Here is a 23945-nt window from a genome sequence, read left to right as displayed (position 1 = left end):
AGACACATTTAATGTATGTGATGAGAAGGGATACCGTAATAGAAAATATTGGACTATTATTCAATAGCAAGGATTGTTTCTATATATTGTCAAATGGTATGTGTTGAGTGTATTATGAAGTGAGCAAGTGACATACTGACACATTCGAACATTTTTATCATCTTAATTTATATTCGATTTTAATTAGATATATATAATTAATTCTATCATTACATGAATACTAAATTTAATTCTCGTATTTTATTAAAACTTATTAAGAAACAAAGTAACTATTACTATATTATCTATGTATGATTTGATAGTTAAAAAATATGAACCGAGTAGACTTTGCAAGCAACTTCTAGTGTATGAGGTCCCAAGTTCAGCAGGTATATTTAGGAAATGTAGAGGTCTTTTCAAATCTTTTTGAAAACCAATGCAAGAAATTTTTAATTTAGAACAATGCAAGTCTTGTACTGAATTGTTTAATGCTAGTTGTCTGATGATAATGCACGGGTAATATTTAGCCAAGGACAAAGGATCATTAAAATCTATAGTGACTTCTCATAATTCATATGCATATGAAAGACCCTACAAAGTTAAGTTTTTTTTTTCCCCCTTCATAATTATAAAAAGATATTCATTCTATAAATTAAAATATAAAACTCAAAAGGTAGACAAAGAACAAAACATAAAGAGACAAGTATATTTTCTACTCATATTAGTCATTGGTCAAAATGTTTATTTACTACACTTCATAATTCCTAAAGCAAATAGTGAGAAAGTGCCATCGATTTTATTATTATTATTTTGTTTAGAGAGCCACAAGAGCAGGTGATGAGAATCGATCCCAAAATCTATTAAAATTGGGAGGAGAGCTGAGCTCTAACCATAAATTTTATTATGGCACACATTTTTTAGTGATATTTTTTCTATTTATCTTATTGATTTTATATTATTCGGAGTAAATAAAAAAATTGCTTTAAAGATCAACCAAACGTTTTCTACATATTTTTTACATTGTGTAGATAAGTAATTAAGATTTTATGTCATTGTATATAAGGATTTCAACCTTGACAAAATAAGTCACATTGCTATTATATAGCTCATAGAATTAATATGGCTATTGTTTCACTATTTTGCTAACTTTGATGCATAGGGATTAGGGAACATGAATTTTCTGTTAGCTTAGGGATTGAGAATTTTTTCCTTGAATAGAATTATTTGGATATACTTACTACCATACTCCTTTATCACTTGATGGTTTAATCTTGAGTAAATGATTTAGATTCATCATTTCGTTTGGGTTAATTATGTTAGTTACAATTATATGAAAATATATAGAAAAAAAATAAAATCTTCCTAGTTGTTTTTTAGGAAATATCTCCATCGCTCTATGTTAAATAATTGAGTTCCTTTATACTCCGCACCATAAACAATAAAATGAATTAAATTGATACTTTGTACTTTTGTTATAGTCATTAATTGTATTTTCAGTCAATATGATGATTAAACTACTTTGCACTCACTCGATCCAAATTTTGTAGAAATATCGAAATCATCATATTATTTGTTGAACAAAACATTAAATGACATATATATAGGCTTAAGGATGAAAAAACAATAAGATTGACACATTGTAAAACGATGAATTAATTGTAATTATTCGTTGTAATTATTGTGGTAATTAGTGAAGGAAGGCATTAGAAGGTGAGATATACATCGTATAAAATGAAATTTACTCGTATAACACAAGAAAAAACACATTTGTTTTTGTTAAAAAAAATGGTTAAGAAGGAAAGGTTGAAAAGAACAGATGAATGAAGCAAAGTTAATAAGAACATGCACACGTCCCTATCTCGTCCCTCCCCCCCACCTCTGCCGCCTCTGCCCTTCAATTCCCTTTCTCTCTCATCATCGGGAATGCCAACCATTCATTCATTTTCTCTCTCTTCTTCCAACAACATTCTTTCTTTATTTTCTCTCTCTAAATAAAACCCTAAATATATGTACTGGTAACAAATACAACCTAGCTTAATTAGCTATCTTAGGAGGTCTGTAAATCTATGGTTTCCTCCAGCCAGCTGATCTGAACCCTACTTTAGCCTACATACCCTTTAAGCTTTTTTATAGATCCACTTGTCACTTCTCTTTCATGCGTTGAATTTTCATTTGTTCCTCCCAATCAAAATGGAGTACATCAAATACAATATTATACGGAGTATTATATGATGAGTTTTAAATTCAACACTTTTTATTTTACAACCGGTTGTATCTTGCAGTATACGGAGTACATACATGTAAAGGATCAAATAACTAACTTCGGTTTATACATTATAACTTTGGTTGTACACTATAATATAATATTCACTAGATTAGGTCACATGTCATACACGGTAATTTTCACTATTTATTATTAGTTTAACAATATATTTAATAATAAAAATTATCTAATTGCATGCGAAATAAAATGAAAAATTCGTAATTACAAAAATAAAAATGAAACTATATCATACTATAGAAAATCGTGGGAGTATTACATGCAGATTACGTCACAAAGTTATATGTAAGAAAATATTATTGCATAGTATTAAATAAAGAATAATATTTTTGTTGAATGTGTATAAATGGAATATAATTACCAAATAGTAAAGGAAATATAATTTCATAGTATTAAATATTCTCTAATAAGCTTTGGAAAAAAAAAAATTATCTTGGCGGAAATTTTTTTTAAAAATAAAGAAGATAACACTAAATTTTTGTATTAAAGTCAATATGATGCATTATAACGTAAAAATGTTTTTATTATTTCATACTATAAATTAAATCCATTTGAGTGTAATTGATCAAAAAAAAAAATCAATTTAAGCAAATAATATTAATATTAGTAATAAGAATCTTTAATTGGTATTATAATATAGAAATTTATTGTTTTAATAAGTTGTCAGTTAAAAAGATATAAAAAGAAATATAAAGTTAGAATAACATTTATTTTTGGAAAATGGTTTTTAGAGGGAAAAAACGACATCAGAAAGTGACATTTGTCATTCCCGGTTCTGTTTTAGTATTATGTTATTGATAGGGTTCAATCAATTATACCTAAAATATTACCTTCAAAATCAATTAAATTAGTTGCTACTCCGTATAATGTAATACTCATTCCTTAGCTTAATGCTCCGTAGTTATTAAGTACCTAAAAAGTTGTTAAGGATTACATAATTTATTCAAATTACTCTATCAACGAAGTTATGTATAGTACTCCTTTTTTTTATTTTTTTTTATTTTATTTAAAGACTAGAGTTGGAAAATTCCACTATATATAGGTCATTATTGACTTAATTTTTTTTACCAATATATAATATATAAATATGATCATATAAAATGTTGTTGGATTTGTCATAATGTCTACTTTTATAAATTATTTTTTTCATAATTTTTACTAACCTCTAATTAAAAGATATTAATGGTCAAAATTGTGAAAACAAAGGGAGTATGAGGATACTCATCTATATATAAGAAATTATTACAAGTGCATATCACACTTTTATTCTTGTTGATTTAGCACAGTATAATCAAATGCATATTATGATATTATCCTTAAACTTATTATGTTTTAAATAAATATTGTCCTTAATATTTGAAGACAATTCAAGTTTGACTTGGGCATGGCCATTCTTTTGGAGCATAAATTTTTGGGTGAAATTCAAGAAAATATCAAACATTCATTTAGCTCGCATGCAATGACATTCTAGATTTGTGGTGGGATGAGTTTTAAGTACATATTTGATTCTATTCATTGGGGATAAGCTAAATAACACTGTATTGTGGAGTGTGGAAAACGTAACAAAGGGACAAAAAGAGATGTTGGTGTGTAAACTTGGGTCTCAATTATACATGGTCCTATAAGTTGGGTTATTATTAGGTCATCATTCATCAGAGGCTCAGTATATATATTTAAGTCTCAAGTGTATCTAGCTTGAAGAAAATTGTATGATCGAGTGATTTCTATTTTACAATTGTGAATTAAAAGATGAATTTTAAGAATTCACAAGACATATTACTATAGGGTCTCACCATTTGAGTTTAGAGTCCCACAAACAAAAATTGATGTTTTCGGGACCAAAAAAGAGTCCCACCAAAGTAGAATCCCTAAATTAGGAGGATGTTATTGTAGATACATGAACACTTCACATTTGCATTGCCTTTATTTTTAAGGTTGATAAAGAGGATGCCCCTACTAAGATAAGAACCATATCCATGACTAACCTATAGCAAGGGACCATAACACATAAAACTATAAAAGGAGTTGGAATTTATCGAATTATTATATTACAAACTTAGGTTTTATAGAGTACGTAGTAATTAAAGACTATCCTTATTAAACTTACTCTCTCTATATGTTTCATATGTAGTACTGTAAATTTGCAACCAAATCTTTGACAGTACTCTTTGAGCAAGCGATTTGCTGAAAGAGCAAACGAACTAATTAGTGTAAAGACCTTAAACACTGATAAGAGCTGAGGATGTAGTATAGTAAGTTGAGCTAAGACCATTAAGTTCTCATCTCTATAAGAAATACGGAGTACTTCATTCAACACAAACTTATTACTTATAAAACTTGTTTTTAAATAAATTCCTTTATGCATGAGATGTAAATGACAATGTATATAAATTTTATTTTGTTAAGCATATATAGTGACAAAAGGAAAAGAACAAAAAATGTACAGTCACAAAATTAGTGTGAAAAATAATAAGAAGAAAATAAAAGTGTAGCAAAAAAGCACTTTTTATAAATAGAGCTTTCAACTTGTACAAAAACTAAGTGTTTATATATAATTGGTATCATCATAACACAATTTACACACACTCACACATTCACACAACAATTCTTCATCCTATTCTCTGTCTTTCTCTCAACCCTCATTTCAAATCCCTAAAAAGGAAGGCGGTTAAATATCACTCACTACTATATACCCCTATATAATTAAAAATATTAGATAAACTATATAGTATAGTACATCAATATAAAAACTATATAGTATAATTTTAATTTTATTTACATTAAAAAAAAAGGTTGGACTGGCATGGGCTACTACAAATAAAACATCACCGATCAGTCAGTCAGTCAGTAAATCAATCCATCCATCCATTCATATATCCCATCAAAAAGATTATATCATCTCACCAAGAAAAATACTCACTTCCTTACAAAAACTTTGAGTGAGAAAATAAACTATAACACCAAGAAAAAAATAATGTCGTCCTCTTCCTCGTCAACTACGACAGGAAGTGGTGGTGGTTGCGGCGGAGGTGGTAGTTTAGATAATAACTACCATCATCAAACTCCTAATTATAATAACAATGATAATGTAGAACATGTTATTTCGCCGTCGGACCAACTTTGTTATGTTCAGTGCAATTGCTGTGATACTGTTCTTGCTGTAAGTATATATTATTCTAATTCTTATTATTTGTATAATTTTATCTATCAACTTGTAAAAAAAAATGATGTGGTGTAGGTGAGTGTGCCGAGTAGCAGCTTGTTTAAGACGGTGACGGTGAGATGTGGACACTGTACTAGCTTGTTGTCTGTCCATATGAGGGCTCATCTTTTGCCTGCCGTGCCTTCGCCTTCGCCTCCATCTCCGCTTCCTCCGCCTCCGCCTCTTTCGCCGAATCACCATCATCTTTCTCCTCCCTCTTTCTTTACCTCTCCTCACAGTCTTCTGGTATGTTTTTTTAATTTTAGGGTTCTTCTTTGGTTAAAAGGAGACTACAAAATTAAACATAATATTGTACCTCTTTGGTTAGGATAAAGAAGGCCTTCATACTAGAGAACTTTGGACGAACAATGTGATAATTAAATCTAGACGGATGTTGTATAGGTTACCCGATGTTGTATCTCTCTTTGAAACTAAGAGTGTGAACTAATAATGTGACAACTAAATTCCGATAAAAGTAGGCAAACTCTAACTTGTTAATACTTTATGTGGGTGGTGATGGGTTTTTGGGGAAGGAGTTGTAATAAGTAGTTGAATTGGTAACAAAAGATGTGAATTGTAACCTAAAATCAATCAACGATTCTCTTATCTTCCTGGTCTTCTTCTGCATCATTAATTGTGCTCGAAATTAAGGCTATTAGTAGACAGTATAATTAAATGTTTATGTGTTTGTGTAATGTGTGTGTACTAGGAGGAGATTCGGAGCTCAGCACCAAATATACTTATCAACAATCATCATCATCAGCCTATGTTCAATGACCCAATGATGTCCGTTCGAGGAGTTGATCATCTTCATCACCACCATCAAGAGATCCCTAAACCCCCACCCGTCAATCGCCGTAAGTCCCTTTTCATTTCCTTCTTCGTTAAGCAGGCTTATGGGTAGTGTTGTAAGGTATAATAATTAAAAAAAGAGTGCTCGAATCGACCATTTATAAAACCCATCCTATATTCCTATATAATCTAACTAGTTTTTGTTCTTAACTAACCCTGATTATTCTTCCAATTTTTGTATTTACATAACAACGAACAATAATATCAAATCCGTAATCCCGATGAAATATTTGTATTTTCTAGTAACACTTAAAAAAGACAACATTTTATTCTGCGGTTGTGCTTTTAGCCCTAAATAGACATGTCAACAGATTTTGGTTCACTTTACTTACAAAATTTGAGAAAAGAAGTGTAAAACAAAATAAAGTGTTGTTTCTTTTTCTCTTCATTCATCATTCATCACTTTCAACTCACTCTTGTACTTGAACTCTTTTTCAATTGGACTTTAATTTGTATCATACACGTTTTCTCTGCACTCAAATTCTCCTCTATATTACAAGTACTTGTTAACTTATGTACTTTTTAACACTCTTAAATAATCAAAACTAACTACGGAGTAACTTATAGTATATTGTTTTGTACATACTCCGTAATCATCTTTCTCTAGCCTTCTCAATATTGTGGAGGAAATATTAACCTCAAACACGTAACTATTCGAAAAGACCTACCTAGTAATATCGTCATCTCAATTTCTTTTTAGTTGATAAGATTCGTGTTAAGGTGTAATTATGTTTCAACCTAAATTATAATATTCCTTGGAGTAAATTCTAGCCAAATTGAGCTACTTGCCATCACTTAGAAGAAAAAAATAAATATAATTTCTTATTAGTAATTAGTTATTACGAGTACCTTATAAAGTACAGTAGAATGATAGACTAGTGAAATTTTGATTGATTTAGGAGTAAACCGAGTAAAAAAGGAGAAAGGCAATTATAAAGTGATGATTATTATTTCTAAGTTAGGTTGGCCAAGTGTATGTCCCCCACAACCCCTTGAGCAGGGACATATAAAATCCAAGAAGAAGCGGTTGATGATGGGATAGATTTGATAGATACAATGCTAACAGAATGCTATGATGAGGTTATGATTTAGAATTGATAGAGAAAGGGATTGGAATGAATGAATTTAATGCAAATTTATTTTTTTTAAAAATGAAAATGAAATTAATTTAAGTTGTCAGAAGAAAATAGTGAGTTTAGTTAATGTGGTTTTGTTTGTCTTGTTTGTTTATATGTTTGTTTTTTTTTTTTTTTTTTTTTTTTTTTTGCATGTTTATACAATGAACAGCTCCAGAGAAGAGACAGAGGGTACCATCTGCCTACAACAGATTTATCAAGTTAGTACCCTTTTTGTCGTACCTTATTTATTTCTTAAATTTGATTATTGTTAGTACTTTATGTCCAATTTTGCAAATTGTAGATGAAATTAATTTAATGATCATGTGTCCGTCTAAAATATATAGTCACGTTACTATTTTAATCAAACTAGTTAAGTTAATAAAAAGTTTATTAACATAACTTTATCAGGGTAAAAGAATAATTAACGCTAATTACTAATGAAAAGACATGCAATTGTTTTATAGGGACGAAATTCAACGAATCAAAGCCGGAAATCCTGATATTAGCCACAGGGAGGCCTTCAGTGCAGCTGCCAAGAATGTAATAAAATCTTTGAAGTTTCTATGCTTGTTGGTTTTAACTTTTAAATGACTAATTTTAGAATTTGAGTACTTTTCAAAAATTGCTCAAACATTATTGATTTTCTATTTGTTTTGCGTGTAAAAAAGTGGGCCCACTTCCCACACATTCATTTCGGCCTTATGCCTGACCATCAACCCGTGAAGAAGGCTAACGTGCGCCAGCAGCAGGTACTACTCCCTCTATGTAGCCCTAACCCTAGCAAATTGTACTACTTTTTTTTCTTCAAAATAAATAATTTGTTCTAAAAAGAAAAAAGAATTTCCATTTGCATAAACATTAACAAATGTTCATCTTCTAAGACGTTTGTTAAACAAACAATTCGCCAATTTTAATTACTCAGTATATGTGCTATAAACTCTTTATGTCCAAAATTAAGTCATGTTATATATCGTGAATTTGATTGGAATGCAGGAAGGAGAGCACGATCAAGTTATGATGAAAGAAGGGTTCTTAGCTCCTCAAGCCAATGTGAATGTGGGTGTAGGTCCGTACTAAGAAGAATCAACAACAAACTAAAATTTAGTTATAAGCTAGAAAAATTTAAAGCAAGCAAGCATTTCAAGTACTAGTACTAGACTAGTACTACTACTTTATGTTAAAAATTCCGTAGGATTTTCTTTCTTTTCCCTCTCTTTTAATCACTAGTTTTTTACTAGGTCTTTCTCTCTTTAATTTGCACTTAATTAATTACTTCTAGGAGTAATTAAAACTTAAAAAGAGAAGAGGTGCTAGGGAAAATTATTGAAGTGAGCTTAGCTTGTTATATATATTAATGGTATTGTTAAAACTTCTTAACAGCTGATGATCCTTTTAGTTAAGCTAACCTAGTGTTGTGTTGTTAATTGCTTTTGTTCATTGTGTATTTCAATTACTTATGCTCTAAATTAAAGACCATCTAATAGATGACACTACATCTTAATTTTCCTTAAGATTATATGAGGAAAATCAAGATTTAGTTGGAGCTGAGACTTGCTAGCTAGGAATATATATACTGGTATGGATAAAAGTGGTGAATAAAATGATAAGGAGTACGTGAAGCTTAGATTGTGCATAGAGATGGAAAAGGATGGTGGATACATATAAGAGTATATACAGACAGGCCTTAGTACAATGTCATAGAAGTCTTGAAAGATCGAAAAGAAAACAAACAAATCACAAACCTCAATAATTACTCCCTCTGTCCTAGAATAACTTACACAGTCAATTTTGCATACATGCCGATGCATTAGTTTGACTTTACTTTTATATAATTAAGTATTAATGAAAATTGTTTTTAAAATTATATTATGAAACTTTATATTAATACTTATCTAACAACATATTTTATGATAAAATATGTTTTTATTATGTTAGTAAAAAATTAAGGTCAAAGCTAATACATAAATGGTGAAAAAAGTCCAACGTCCCAAATATTCAAGGACGGAGGGAGTATTGATATTGAATGATCGACTTGTATAATTTGTTGGTCGATGTATATGACACCAGACCTATATTTAATTGTCGTTGATGAGGCATATGTGATATGCCCTGGCCTATATAGTGTATGTACATACCAGATCAACTCTAAATGTACACATGATTGGGTAAAAAATGATATCGGATAAAATTCTTTTAGCTAATTAAGGTAGGTAAATTGGCAATGGCAGTAAACCTAATTACCCATCCAAGATAATAGATGATTAATTTCTGTAAAAAGTTGTACAGTCATGCTTGTGAAATTCCTTTATTAAGGAAAATAGAAAATCTTGAAGAAAGTTGGAGAAAAAATATTTATTTTTTAAGTAGTTACACAAGATCATCCTCCGTAATAAATATTTTTATGTTTATGATCAATTGAGATCAGTGTCATTTTAATATATTTTAGTATTACTATTTATCTAAAACACTACATACATGGTACACTTTAGGCCACCACGTACATGGTACACCCTAGGGCATCATACTAGTATAACGATTGCATAGCAATTAGCATAGTACTTTACCCTCCAAGAAAGGCCCATGTTATAATTTCACAAGCTAATGAGCCAAGCCCCTAAATAATACTTTGTATAATTGACACCCATGCCAAAAAGGTTACTACCTCTATTCCAAGATAAAGTGCTTATTTTTTCTTGTCAAAAAAAAAAGTGATTTTCAAGATGTACAATTAACCATCAATTTATTTTATTACATATTTAAGTAATTTAAAAAGTTGATGTTATAGAAATGCACGTATTTTACATTATTTTTATTCGTACATAATTATATACTCTATTATTTTAAAGTATTAATATATATAAAAAAAAAAAAAAAATAAATAAAAGTAGTCAAAGTTTTTAAAAATTTTCGCCACGAAAAACAGAAATAGTTAATTATATTGGGGCGGGGTATAGGATAATATAAATTGTGAACAATACATTAGAAGCAGCTAGCAGCCTAGCAGCAATATTATTTGTAAGGTAATGACTTTACTGAGATACACAAATCTAGCAAAATGCCATTGTCAACAATGTACTTTATAAAAAATCTAGCTATAAGAGAATCTTAGGCTATAGTTTATTAGTCAGATCTCTCATCTAGCAAGATCTACTACTACTATACTATAGCTGTATTTATATATTTATAGATTGAGTTTATAGTAAAGTTGATGTATGTGTTTGACATAAATATATATTTGTACTTGTATTTACTACTGACTTATTGAGTACTTATTTATAGATTCCTACTTGTTTGTATCTGCCCCAACATATCTGTTCTTTCTACTTAATGAAATTACCCAACTATCTAATGTCACATTTGAATTGACATCAATCCCTGTCCAATCATAACATATATTTGTACTATAATCTTCTAACTGTCATTTCATTCTTAATAAATCTACACTGCATATGATATGTAGGTAGAGATTGAGAAGTAGGCCCTGTTATTTTGGACTTATTTAATTACAATTTAGTTCAGGTTGATATACTTCAATGATTCTGTTCAATCTGGTTCAACTCGAAAGAACAGGGCTATAATGATATGGAGTCATTACTTTTTTTTCAAATGAATCACGAGACTACAAATTACAGGTGAGAAAAGAGAATTTGCCTCTAGGCCCAACACCTTATTCGCTGTGATTTTGTACCATATAGATCTGAAATTTTTGGATCAACAACATTTAACATCAATGATTTTGTTATAGGTTTATCTTAATGCATATTTTTAAAAAATCAACTTTTAATATAGTTAACTCATTAATAATAAAGATATTATGGGTCAAAGCAGGTTGATGAATGTAAAAGTCAAATTAATACAAATTAAACGGAATAAGGTACAATAGGAGGTGGCGAGGAAGAAGGAACTAAGCTTGATTCTTATTTCAATTCATGACAGTAAGACGGGATCGGGAATAGGAGGTTCATGTCAACAAAAACTGAGAAATGAATACGAATTAGCATTGGTTAATGTGGTAAATTTTAAAGTTCATACAAAGTACAAAATACTATCTACAGCGATTTAATTTTAAATTGTTATATCGGATTATTTTTCATCCATTTTTCTTCAAACTGAATAAAGACATCCCCATTTATATCATGGAAATTGGGAGACACATCTACCAAAAATAACACATTTCAGGGAAGGAGGTAAAAGGATTCTGGTAAAATTGAGTTTATGAAGAACACAAATTTTAATTGGAGTTGCATTACATGCGTTAGCCATGGTGCAGAATATTGGAATTTGATCAGTGTATCATAATTACAGTAAACACATGAATCTCAGGAAAATGGAAAATGTTCCATAAAAATAAGCAACTCCCAGAAAAACTGGGGATGGAGATAAGAACAGCTAATCTGTTCCTTCAGTGGGGAAACTGATCATAACTACTTGCTGAAATACTGTACAAAAACATGCATGAAATTTGGTTTCTTTTTCTAATACTAGTAAGAGATGCAGGGACAGAACGAGGAAGTGAGAGGATACAAGCACTTGTGCCGGTGAAGTGCAGCTCTTTAGTAGCCGTCCTTATCCAACATATCCTGTCGCAGTGTAGACCCGGGTTTGAGACACATTGTCTCCCCGCCCTCCCCTGAGAACCACCATATTGGATGAGAAATACCCAGTCTCAAGATTAACTTTGGACTCGAGCTGGAGTCCAAAAAGCACATAAAAATAGCATGGAAAGCGAACTGAGAAGGGCCGACTGCAGGTGGCCCTTCGGCAAAATTAAGAAGCAGTCTGAGACTGAGTGATTTCGGAAATTTTAAAAGGATTCTCCATTTTTACTTGTTATGGAGCCAACAAATTGACCCATGGATGACCCTCAGTCATAAGCATTCGTGGTTTCATGACAAAGAGACATGTCACATCAAGCATTGTGACCAAACAGCGCAACTGACCAAGGAATGTGCTCCAGAACCACTGGAAAACACTGCTAATGCGCCTGAAAACTAGACATAAGAACATTTACTGATTGAGAAAGCTCGAGTGTTAACTTACCGACAGAATACAGGTAACTGCACATTCAACTTTCAAGTAAAATTCTCCATATGATAACTCAGAATGTGAAATTGCATGTGTCATGCAGCCACAACAAACAGACAGCACAAAAATAGCAGTATTTGAGCAATTATCAGATGTGATCAGTTAACTCGTCAGATGAAAGCATTCAAGCAGATGCGAGTATCATAGAAATTGAGATCCCTTCCTCAGGAAGATGGCTTTGTGCTCGTCTCAACTCAACTATCATTTACTTTCTTATTAAGAACCCACACCCTCCTATGGGAAGGGCTTTTTGCACTTAACAGGGGGTTTTTCCTGCACGGCATTTCTATAGTTGTCCAGAGTCTTATTTTGAATGAAAGTACTTGTCTTTATCAAAAGAGAAAATGAGATTAAATAAAATACAATCATATCCCTTTATTCAAAATGAGAACCAGGACAAGAGCTAATGATGTTAATTTGACAAAATTAATTGAAATAACTGATACTCGATGTAATATACACCTAAACGATAAGTGAAATTCAATAACAAAGCTGTCATATGAAAGACTGGTATATATACAATTAAAGGTAACAACAATATACACGTATTGCCGTTTTCTCTCTTTCTCAATACAAGATTTAGCTACACAAATTAATTATGTATTCACTCTCAACAAGAACCTTCCAACATACTGTACGTAGTACATTTTCATGAAACTAGTTTACAAGCATTCTTTACATTTAATCCTATGGACTCAACATACAAAACAAAACTAAGAACAAAAATAATACGGAGTATATGTAATATGAGCAAAAACTGGGATCCTCTTTAACAACTGTACCATGGAGAGGGAACAACAACCTTCAGTGGTATTGAAAGACAAGCTCTCCAGCTTCACAAATTGACTCACATCTGCCTCTCAGGGATACTGAACCGGCATTTGTGCAAACTCTCATTTGCAAAGACAATTAGGATATGTCATCATAGCTGATGCTTTCCAGAAACACATAACATCACCCAGATTCTCTTGAAGCCAAAAATTTTGGAACACTAAGTTGGTCTCAATATGCAGTAACTTTGATCCTAGTCACACTTTCACAATGAAATTACAGATCATTAGTCTCACTTAATCTACGGATTACATGCCTATCAAATAAACCTGTGACTGTATAATTGTCTGACCAATCTTAAAGCCTGGAACTACTGTGAATCCGACCTTTGGCCTTGTTTTGCAAGGATATTTACATCTCCTAGTGACATCCTCCATGTATACCATTGAAAACTCGACATCCCTCTCCACTTGGAATATATCCACAACAGGATCAAATGCAAAGGCAAGCTTATGCAATGCCCAAACTGAGCTTGCCATCTTGACGAACGACTCATAAAATTCACCCAGTGATTTCCATGAATTTATTATAACCTCATCCTGATCCAAGTTGTTGAAAATGGAAGATTCCATAGTCGGGTGGATGAGTTCTTGATACTTCCTCTCACAAAACTTCGAAAACTCACAATTTGGATTCTTTCTCAAGATCTCCATTGAATTGACTGATACATGCTCCTTTAACTGCTGTAAAGAAACATTCTCCTCACCCTTAGAGGATGTAACATGACCATTGCAAACACCGCCTTCCTTACCTAACCCGAAATCCTCCAAATCAAACCCTTGAAACATCCTCAAACAAACATATGACAACAAAGCATACCGATTGTGCGCCTTCTTAACATAATCAACACCCGAATACACCGAACTTGCCACCAAATCCAAATCCCAATGTGCCTTCTTCATCAATCCAATCAAAACTTTCGTAAACCTATGAGAATAACTAAATGCCTCACACAACATCCTATCAAACACTCTAACTGTTAGCAAAACCTCAGAACCCTCCTCCTCCTCCTCCCTTGAAGAACCAAGGGACAACCTTTTCGACAACCTCGAATTCACCCGATTCAATCCCTCCAATTTCTGCCTCAAACTCGAAACCTCCTCATCCTTAACATCAATTTCAGACTGTAAACGATTAAACACAGACTTAAGAGCCCTAAGCTTATGCTGATTCTCATTAACTTGAAATTCTAAACAAGACCCAGTTGAAAATTCAACACTAAAATTAGGATTCTGGTAGTAATTTTTATACAACTGCTTAAATTCAGAAAGGGTCTGAAGATGAGAAACTAAGGACTCATCAGCATTCCTTAATACTTCCGCATCAAAAACAGGAACATGGGCAGTTTGCAATTGAAGATAAGAAGCCTCAAACGATGAAATTGAAGCAAACAATGAAGTAATTAGGGTTTGATTAAATTGGGGATTTGGGGGAACTTTACCTTTCTGAATAATTGGACCAACTTGTTGAGGTGGGTCAGGCTTATTTACAACGACTTTCTGATTGGAGATGAATTCATCGGGAATATCATCATCACCAGCATCAAGGAGAGAGAATTTTTCGGAATCATCAGCAAAAAATTCAAGAGCTTTGGATTTGAAAGAGAAGGCGAATTTCTGGAACATCTCAGAAATTTGAGGGGGTTTGATTGATCCATCCATTTCCGGCATAATTAATAGAGGTATTTGATTAAAAAAGCAAGTGTTGAAATGATGATGAATCAAGGAATTTCCAGAAAGTTGTTCGACATCAAGAATTATTTTGGGGGAAGGAGATGAACAGAGAGAAGAAAGGAATTAGGAGTATTATTATTTTACCGTTGTGGGCATTAGGTGATTACGGGGGATAGGGAAGGAGTGGAAGTAAGGAATGAGTGTAGGTGGGGGGAGTGTGAATTACGGATTATTCGGAACGGACAAATTTTAATACTTTAGGTTTAGACGGTTTTGAAAATTTTGTGTTTGAAGGATAATGACTTATGAGTGAATGCAAAGTTTTACAATGCTCTGCATGACTATATCGTCTATATGAGTTATATGTGCTGGATTTGAAATGACATCCGATTAGCATCTAATTGGCTCAAGTTCCAAGTTGAGTAGTTGTAACAAGAATTATTTTAATCACAATACTATATGAGTGGACTTTTTGTTAGAATAATGTATCTAATTGTCCTTTTAGATCTCTTTAATAATTTTGACTTTTTTTTTTTTTTATTTAATGAGAACTACAAACTCAATTTTATATACCAAATGACGGTAGAGATGACATATGAAGGATTTTGTGAGTTTCTTACATAAAAGTATTTGATGATTAAGATTGTTTTAAATACTTTAATATTTTAGACATTGACTCAACGGGCAACGGCTATATCATCACAACTTCATTATAAATAATTGAGCTTGTAGATCATATATAACAATAAAACAAATTTATATGCAAACAATACAAATTCTTGTATCTTTTTTTTCTCACTTTAAATGCTTTTAGGTTGTGTTATGACAAATTTAATGAACGAATTTTCCCACTCAGATAATAAGTATTAAAGATCAAAATAACACTGGTATGTACCTTTTACAAACCAATTATATGTACAAAACATTTAGTACAATCTATCATTCATGTATTTCATAGGATTAATAATCATTACAAGAAATTATTACACATCCCCAAAGTTTATTGTACTATTATTAGAAAAATCTAGGATACCACTGCTATTTTAACATGATGGGAAACAAGATCTAGCCCATGAGAAACATGATCTACCATTACAACTCACAAACTTTGACTAGTCTTTTAAAGAGTGAAGCATTTTTTAGAGGCTCAATAATTGTTTGCTCCACAAAGTGATCACAACTTTATATGAAACTTATAAATTCCCTTTTTTATATTTTACTTTTATCACGTTAGTTCTTCTGCTCATTTATGTGTTATTTTACTTTATACCCAAAAAAAATAAATAAATATTTAATTAGTAATAAATTAAAATAAGAACTTCATGCAAACCCACCTTTATAACCCACAAAGTTAACTTTTGATTTGTAAGGCTTCTACTTCATGCATAGACAATGATTGCCTTCCATGAATCCATGCGAGAACTTAGAAAGTGTAAAAAAAGGAGTGAGAAAGTAAGACTCCTAAATGTTTCTCAAAATATATTGAATTACGTTAAAAAAAAGTATGTAGCATGTTGAACTAGATCTTTAACAAAAGAATACATTTATATTCGTAATTCGATCATTAGTTTCATCACACATTTCTGCACTGTGGTGCGACAAGCTTTAGAAATCGAAATGAATGAACTTCGTTAGGCAGCTTTAGGGCGTGGAAAATGGTCCTCTCATTTGAATTTACTAGTTTTAATTTAATGTGGTTTGATCTCTTGATTTAATTGAACTTTGACATTATTTATATACGAAATATTACTTAATTATAAAACAAAAGTGTCTTTTAAAAAAATATAATCAAACAAAAAATATAGAGGTATAAGCTTTTGAAATAAAATGAAGAGAGCAAATCCTTAGTCGTTGCTAAACTCAAGAAGTATGAAATCTATTAGTATGTGTAATAGAATCATAATAATGACATAATGTTGCAAGTTTTGTGACTTGTGTCATTCAACACTCCTCAATTCGCCTTGAGTACATGCATGAAGCCAAAGTTGTGTACAAGCGCTTGAATACTTAATACCTCATTTGAATCAAAACATTGAAACGTTTCAATATTAATAGATGAGTTTGGTACTTTGGACATGCACTCTTGTGGGACATGAATGCCGGAATTTGAGTTTAACTACAACCTAATCTTTAATTGATAAAATTCTTCAAGCATTTCACAACCCAATATTTAGTGTAATAAAGCAAAATTATAACAATTTAACAAGTTTATTTTTATCAGCAAAAGACTTCTCAAACATATACTAGTGAACGCAAAGTCTCAAACTAGTAAAATATTTAATATTTATGTGATCCATGTCAATATTGGGCCTATTGGCAGTAAACTCACACTAGTAAGAGCCTGAAAGGCATGCATAAACCAGTATAGCTTAAGCAAGCCTCCTGCTTAATTCGGCACAATATCAGTCAGATCAGCAGAGAATCTATGCTTCAGGAAATTATATACAGTACAGAGCTTGCAGGAACAGATATCAGTATGCCAGCAAGCCACAAAATATGCCTATACTTGATCAACCTCGTTCAATCGATCAGCTTCCTTGACTCTAAGAAACAATAGCCAGCAATGCATCCAATTCCATAAACTTGTTATATAAGCTCCTGCAAGGGTGGATGTTCAATGTAGGGATTTCGGGCTTTGGCTGGTGACAATTAGTCTATTACGATTAAAGTTCTACTGTTCCTGAGACCACTAACCTTGCCATCCTACAAAAACTGAGGGCAATTGTGTACACTGTTAGATAATAGAACTAGAAAACTTACCATATATCTTTCATGGAGTAAAGTTTGTCAATCCTTGAGTGAAAATTTGCTAAGTCCCTTCTGAGTGCGATATTCAGATGCTGCATTTTTCCGGAGGAAGGGATAAGTAATAATCACAGGTTCAGTTATGCAGGAACAAAAACAAGACCGATATTGAAATTTAAACCGAATCAAAACCTTGCAGCATCCCAAATCCCAATGCTTCCGATGATGGAAACAGCATATCCCTTGAGGTTGCGACCTTCAAGTCCTGTAGAGACAAATTTCACACACAAAGATTTACACCTAGGCTATTGGACAGGCAAATCTTCCCAATTATAGCAGCACAATGATATATTTTGAAACACCTATCACTAACGTCTAAAGATGAAATGTATCCAGCAACAAAATACTTGGTTCTATCTGAGATTGTCCATTCATTACTTTCAACATTCAGCTTTAAACTTTAACCATTAACATAACTCATTACATACTAAAATATCATTTGAACAATAGTCCATAAAATTTTGATATGAATATATGAACTACGAAGATACTTCTTTGGCAAAGACACACGAAAACAGTACTGCTCAGAACTGTAGATAGTCGACTGATAAACCAACAATATAAACCTAAGATCAGCTTCTAAAAACAAAATAAAGCTAGCAACTTGAATGACATAACTAATAAGCTTCACTAGAAGAAATGCAGAAGACAGAAAACAATACACAATTTATATTCTTTTGAAGGACACACCTTGGTGAAAAGTGAACACCCTATCAATTATCCAGGTAATAATAAGTCCCTGCTGATTTTTGCTCCCTATCCTTCGCGGAATCAACCTTGTTAATCCTTGGATGATAATTAGTTGGGTCCCTTCTGAAAGTAATATCCAGATGCTGCAATTTTTTCGAGTAAAAGGTGATATAAATTATAGTTCACTAATCCATAATAGCATGAACATGATTAAGATGTAGAAAGAAATTCAAACTAACCGATAAGAAAAGATTCATTCCCTTCAACGACTGTGGAGAGGTTGCAGTACAATCCACAGATGGTGTCCCTTCATAAGTAATTACTCTGTCTGCAAGATATGTTGCCATTATGAAATCATGCTCAACAACAAATGCAGTCTTCTTGGCATGGAGAATAAATCTCTTTATCAACTTTGAAGCCACAATACGCTGCTCAGAATCCAGATATGCACTCAGTTCATCTATCAAATAAATGTCTGCAGGCTGCATGAGTACAAAATGGTTAATGTTAACTGTGTCATACTTCTTATGAAACATACATTTCAGCCATTCACTTAAAGAAGAAATAAGGATCTATAACAAGGCCGTCATTAAAAAAATAGCACGGTGTAGACACCTCCTGTCATCTATGATGCTAAAGGGTAAAGAAAATGTATCTACACAAAAAGGTTCTACGGTATATACTCAATGATTCGATATGTGAATCATGCAACAATAACCACGGACTGAGACATAAGCAAGAGAAAGAACGGAGACAGGAAAACAGCTAATAAGAACACCTTTCCAAGACACACAGCTAATGCAACTCTTTGCAATTCTCCACCAGATAGATTTTCGACTTGCTGATCCATTAACTGCTGTATCTGAAGAGGCTTCATGACATCTGAGACAAACTGAGGTTGAGTATATGAATCCATTATCTTCCGATGTAAGTACTCCCTGACAGAACCTTTGAATGTTGGACTAATCTTCTGGGGCTTGTAAGAAACATTGAATTCAGGTACTTCCACATCCAAAGCTTCCCCGGTATCTGGCTTCAATTTACCGGCCTGAAAATTCAAAATTGAAACTAACCTCAGAACAAGTATATTGTATATTTCTGAGAAAATTTTAAGATTTATGAGAAGAAAAAATTACCAGCATCTTAATAAATGTTGTCTTCCCTGTTCCATTTTCTCCCAGCATCACAATAATCTGTGAATCTGTAAATTCACCTTCCAAAACACGCATTTTAAAACCACCCAGAGGTTTTGTCATCGTTGGGTATTTGTATCGAGCATATGTCTCAAATCTCCTCAGCATTAGGTGTCTCAGCAACCTGAATATAATCAAACATGAGTTAACTGACAAAATAAAAGAGCTACCGGAAGAATGTTATGTACAAGGAAGCATACCTTGAATGTAAGAAATTCATCACGAAAACGAAGATTTTCTGTGGGTATGAATCCTGCCAAGAATATATTGATTCCTTCTCTAACAGAATATGGCAGGGTCACGACTCCATATGCACCCGGTTTACCATATAAGCAACAAATAAAGTCTGACAGATAATCTAAAACACTAAGATCGTGCTCCACGACAATAACATAGCTGAAACACAAATTAAACAAGACCAAATTAGCTTATCAGTTAAGTTATCTTCCTGTACAACTTCAAAAAAGAAGTCAAGAAAGATCAAGTATGAAACTATACCTTTGGGGGTTCAGTAACGATCTGATAACTTTGGCAGCTTTGAGCCTTTGTTTCACATCCAAATAACTTGAAGGTTCATCAAACATATATACAACACCGCTACGCATAGCCACAGCTGCAATTGCAAACCTCTGCAGTTCACCCCCCGATAGATCTCCCACTTTACGATCTTGAACTTTATTCAGCTCCAGATCATTGCAGAGAGAAGCCTTCATGTCCTTCTCGTCTATTTTAGCTAAGACATCTCCAACATTGCCCTGTACTTCCTTTGGAATGTTATCCACATACTGCGGCTTGATTTTGGCCTATTCACAAACAGACGAGGCAACATTAATCAACAAGAAATGCTCATTCCACATACAGCACATTATCCATGACACCATCACGAAACGGACTCACTGACTCAGTAAGTAAATAATGAATGAGTAATACAGTAATCATCATTTTATATTTTTTGGTGTAAGAAAGAACTAGAAGTACAATGAATCAAGAGGGTATAGCTACCTTCAGATTATCTTCCAATATGCGCATAAAATACTTTTGCAGTTCTGATCCGCAGAAAAAAGTTAAGATTTCCTGCCGGTTAGGCGGATTCTGCAGAAAACATACAGTATAAGTATATTCTGTAAATAGGCAAAAGATACCAGGAAGCAATAACAAAAACTCAAACAGTCGTTAAAATTAAGCATATTACATCAAATCTCCCCAAATTGGGCTTCAATTTTCCAGCCAAAACTTTAAGAGCAGTAGTCTTTCCAATACCATTTGTTCCCACTAAGCCAAGAACTTGTCCTGGTCTCGGAACAGGTAACCTGTAATTAAGAAACACTACGATTAAGACCTCAAAAAAAATCATAAGAATTCATCTTCAACACACCACAAAGCAATCAACTAACCTATGTAATTTGAAAGTGTTGGGGCCATAACGATGTGTTGTATCTTTGTTCAAATCTTTTTGGAAGATTAATGATCTGAATTGCTCCAAAAGGGCATTTCTGCATCCATTAATCCACAATCAAAACAAAAGTAATAATTAGGCGCGCTGAACAACCATAATACATCATGTGCATGTGAGGATGTAAGTGTATGAGTGAGTGTAAACAATGATAAGTACTAAATAGCAAAGTTTATAGAATTAATGACCTGTATACAAATACCACAACCAATGCACAGTTCCTCTGAGATGAACGCGAGTTTTTTAATCTTGTGTTGTGAGCAAATGAATGCATCATGAACAAATGAAAATTGGTTTACACAAAAACAATTGCATACCTGTCTGAACAGGACAGCTCTTTTTACACTCTAGACTGCAGTTTTTGGGCTTGCAACGATCAGAGTTCACTATCGCAATACGTGGCAAACGGTCTTTCATCATGACTCTCGTACTTTAATAGAAGAAAAAACAACAAACTTCAGACTTGACAAGAACGAACAACAACAACAACCAAAAAAAACAACATAATTGTATCATAGACGAAAAATGATTAACAAAAGCTATACATATTACATATATGCTTGTAAACCAAACTAACTAAACAACATAACCTGAAGAACTAAAAGAACGAAAGGAGTATATGTATCAAATACCGTATTACTTAGACACTTGGTACAATTCGAAAAACCATAACTTCAATCTATATATAATTATCAACGTACAACAAAACAAATTCTAACAATCACTAATACAAATAATTTTTAGAAGTTATTGCCACATTCCAAAGTCCAAGCAACTATAACTGAAATTCTTCATAAAATTTGAAACTCTAGAATCAATCAAAGCCTTAATCCCATAATCAATCAAACTCTAGAAATATACAATGTATATTAGAATTCAGAAATACAAATTGTTAACTTTTTACCATATAAATTTCATTGGTCATATCTCATACTTCATAAATGGTACAACTAAAAAAACAGATGAAATAATCATGAAATACGGAATTTTACTTTACTTGTTCGATAAAATAAGATGGTCCAATGCAAAATTGCAAACTAAAATTAACGAGTTTATGAGTAATACTTAGAAACAATATTTTAATTAAAAGAACGAATATTACATAAACGAATCCTAACCTTGAGAAAATAATTAAAAGCAATGCGAAGAATAGAGGATGCTGAATTGATGATGATGACGACGAGGAGGAGGACGGGAGCACTGGGGGACGATTCTCTAAACTAAGCTTAAGCAAAATTATTTACCAAACTAAGCAACAAAAGTTTTTCAATACCCCATTACTAATAAGAGAATCAGTAACTTTTTTGTTGAGTTGTTTAAGAATTTGAGACATGGGCTGCTAATTCCTTCAGTGGGTATTTCACCATACTCTTCTTCTTTAGTTTTTTTTCTATCTTCATTTGCTGCATTAGGTACTGTTGAAGTTGAAGAAATCTGGGTTTGAGAAGAGAAGGTACTGTTGAAGTTGAAGAAATCTGATGATACAGAAATGATGACGAGCTAAATTGCTGCGCTGATTTTCTCAGGGATTTGAGCATCGAAGACGCCATTTTTCTCTGCAAATGTTAAACCCTTGATAATAATTTTAAAAAAAAAATTCTATGTAAAGTTTTTTTTTTATTTTTTTATTTATTTTAAATCAGAAATTAAGAATTATTAAAAAAAAAAAAATCAAAGTCAACATGTAAAACGCTGTCTGTGGCAGTGTTTTACACTTTGTTTTACCCTAAAAGTTTTGTTTGGTAAATAGTTTTGCTACGCATTTACTTTCGTAATTAGTTGCGTAATTAAGCTTAATTTGGAGAATCGTCCTATATTTTAGGCATAACCGCATAAGACTTGGAGCCCAAATAAAACAACTAACAAACCTAAATATTTAAATAAGAAAACATCTAATAAGAAAACAAAATTACTCCGTATTTAAAACTTTAAAAGATAAGAAAGAAAATTTCCAATCGCAATCAATTACATTATTTTATAAAAAATACAATATATGGGAGTAGTGCATATAATTTGTGTTCGTGTCAATAAATAGCTAGGTTTTTAAAATGGAGATTTTTTTTTAAAGGTAAAAAATGGATAACTTATGAAATTAATATTGAAGTGTTTTACAAAATATACTTATTGACAGAATACAAAATAATTTTGTTCAATTACTAGGCGGAAAATCAAATTATACCATAAAAGTAACCAAAATAAATAATTGTAATATATTTAATAAAGTTGTACTGCATACAATTTTAGGGTTTTTAGGTAGCTAAAGTTAAATTTTATCAGATTTAACAATATTTGAGTTTCGAAGATATTTTTTCCTTTGAGGTACTATGAGTTATATATCACATTACGAAAACTAACCCAAGTCAATTAATTGGCATATTTTTAAAAACAATAACACATACGTTAAGTGACTTGTCTTTCAAACTAAAACTCCGTCCAATTTTTTATATATTATTTTTTAAAATTATGACCAATATATACGCATAAATAGCACAAAAAGTCAATAGCAAAACTATTGTTTTGAAGTCTGCCACCGACTTGATAATGCTGAAATAAAGTACACGGTAGCTGAAATCAAGTTCACTTGCCACGATACTTGGACATGCATATGAACAACAAGCATGAGTGAGTGAAACACCATTTTTGACCGAAACATGGATATGTTTCATCAACCACAGCTGAGTTGAATCCGTAGACATGTATCAAGTTATTGAGTATACACAAGTCAGTGGACTAAAACATAGAAATGTTTTCATGTAGTACATCCAAATTGTATACTTGGACAG

At 32.1% G+C, this 23945-nt stretch overlaps 2 protein-coding genes and 1 pseudogene across 2 annotated transcripts; 1 reads left to right on the top strand and 2 right to left on the bottom strand.

Annotated features, from left to right (window-relative positions):
• The first annotated feature begins 4717 nt into the window (after nucleotides 1-4717).
• LOC110721469 (axial regulator YABBY 1-like) lies at nucleotides 4718-8811 on the top strand. Its single transcript, XM_021900621.1, has 7 exons — nucleotides 4718-5420; nucleotides 5499-5708; nucleotides 6172-6319; nucleotides 7602-7650; nucleotides 7897-7972; nucleotides 8101-8181; nucleotides 8426-8811. The coding sequence occupies exons 1-7, from the start codon at nucleotides 5235-5237 to the stop codon at nucleotides 8507-8509; spliced, it is 834 nt and encodes a 277-aa protein (XP_021756313.1). The 5' UTR covers nucleotides 4718-5234; the 3' UTR covers nucleotides 8510-8811.
• A 4185-nt stretch (nucleotides 8812-12996) lies between these two features.
• LOC110721468 (protein GRAVITROPIC IN THE LIGHT 1-like) lies at nucleotides 12997-15590 on the bottom strand. The gene has a single exon (XM_021900620.1). The coding sequence runs from the start codon at nucleotides 15016-15018 to the stop codon at nucleotides 13597-13599; it is 1422 nt and encodes a 473-aa protein (XP_021756312.1). The 5' UTR covers nucleotides 15019-15590; the 3' UTR covers nucleotides 12997-13596.
• Nucleotides 15591-17189: 1599 nt separating this feature from the next.
• LOC110721467 lies at nucleotides 17190-22799 on the bottom strand (annotated as a pseudogene).
• Between the last annotated feature and the right edge of the window lie 1146 nt (nucleotides 22800-23945).

This window comes from Chenopodium quinoa, unplaced genomic scaffold, assembly GCF_001683475.1.
Source record: "Chenopodium quinoa cultivar QQ74 unplaced genomic scaffold, ASM168347v1, whole genome shotgun sequence".
In the NCBI taxonomy this organism is placed as follows: Eukaryota; Viridiplantae; Streptophyta; class Magnoliopsida; order Caryophyllales; family Amaranthaceae; genus Chenopodium; species Chenopodium quinoa.
Note: the sequence above shows the minus strand (reverse complement) of the source record. Positions and strands in the feature narration are given on the sequence as shown.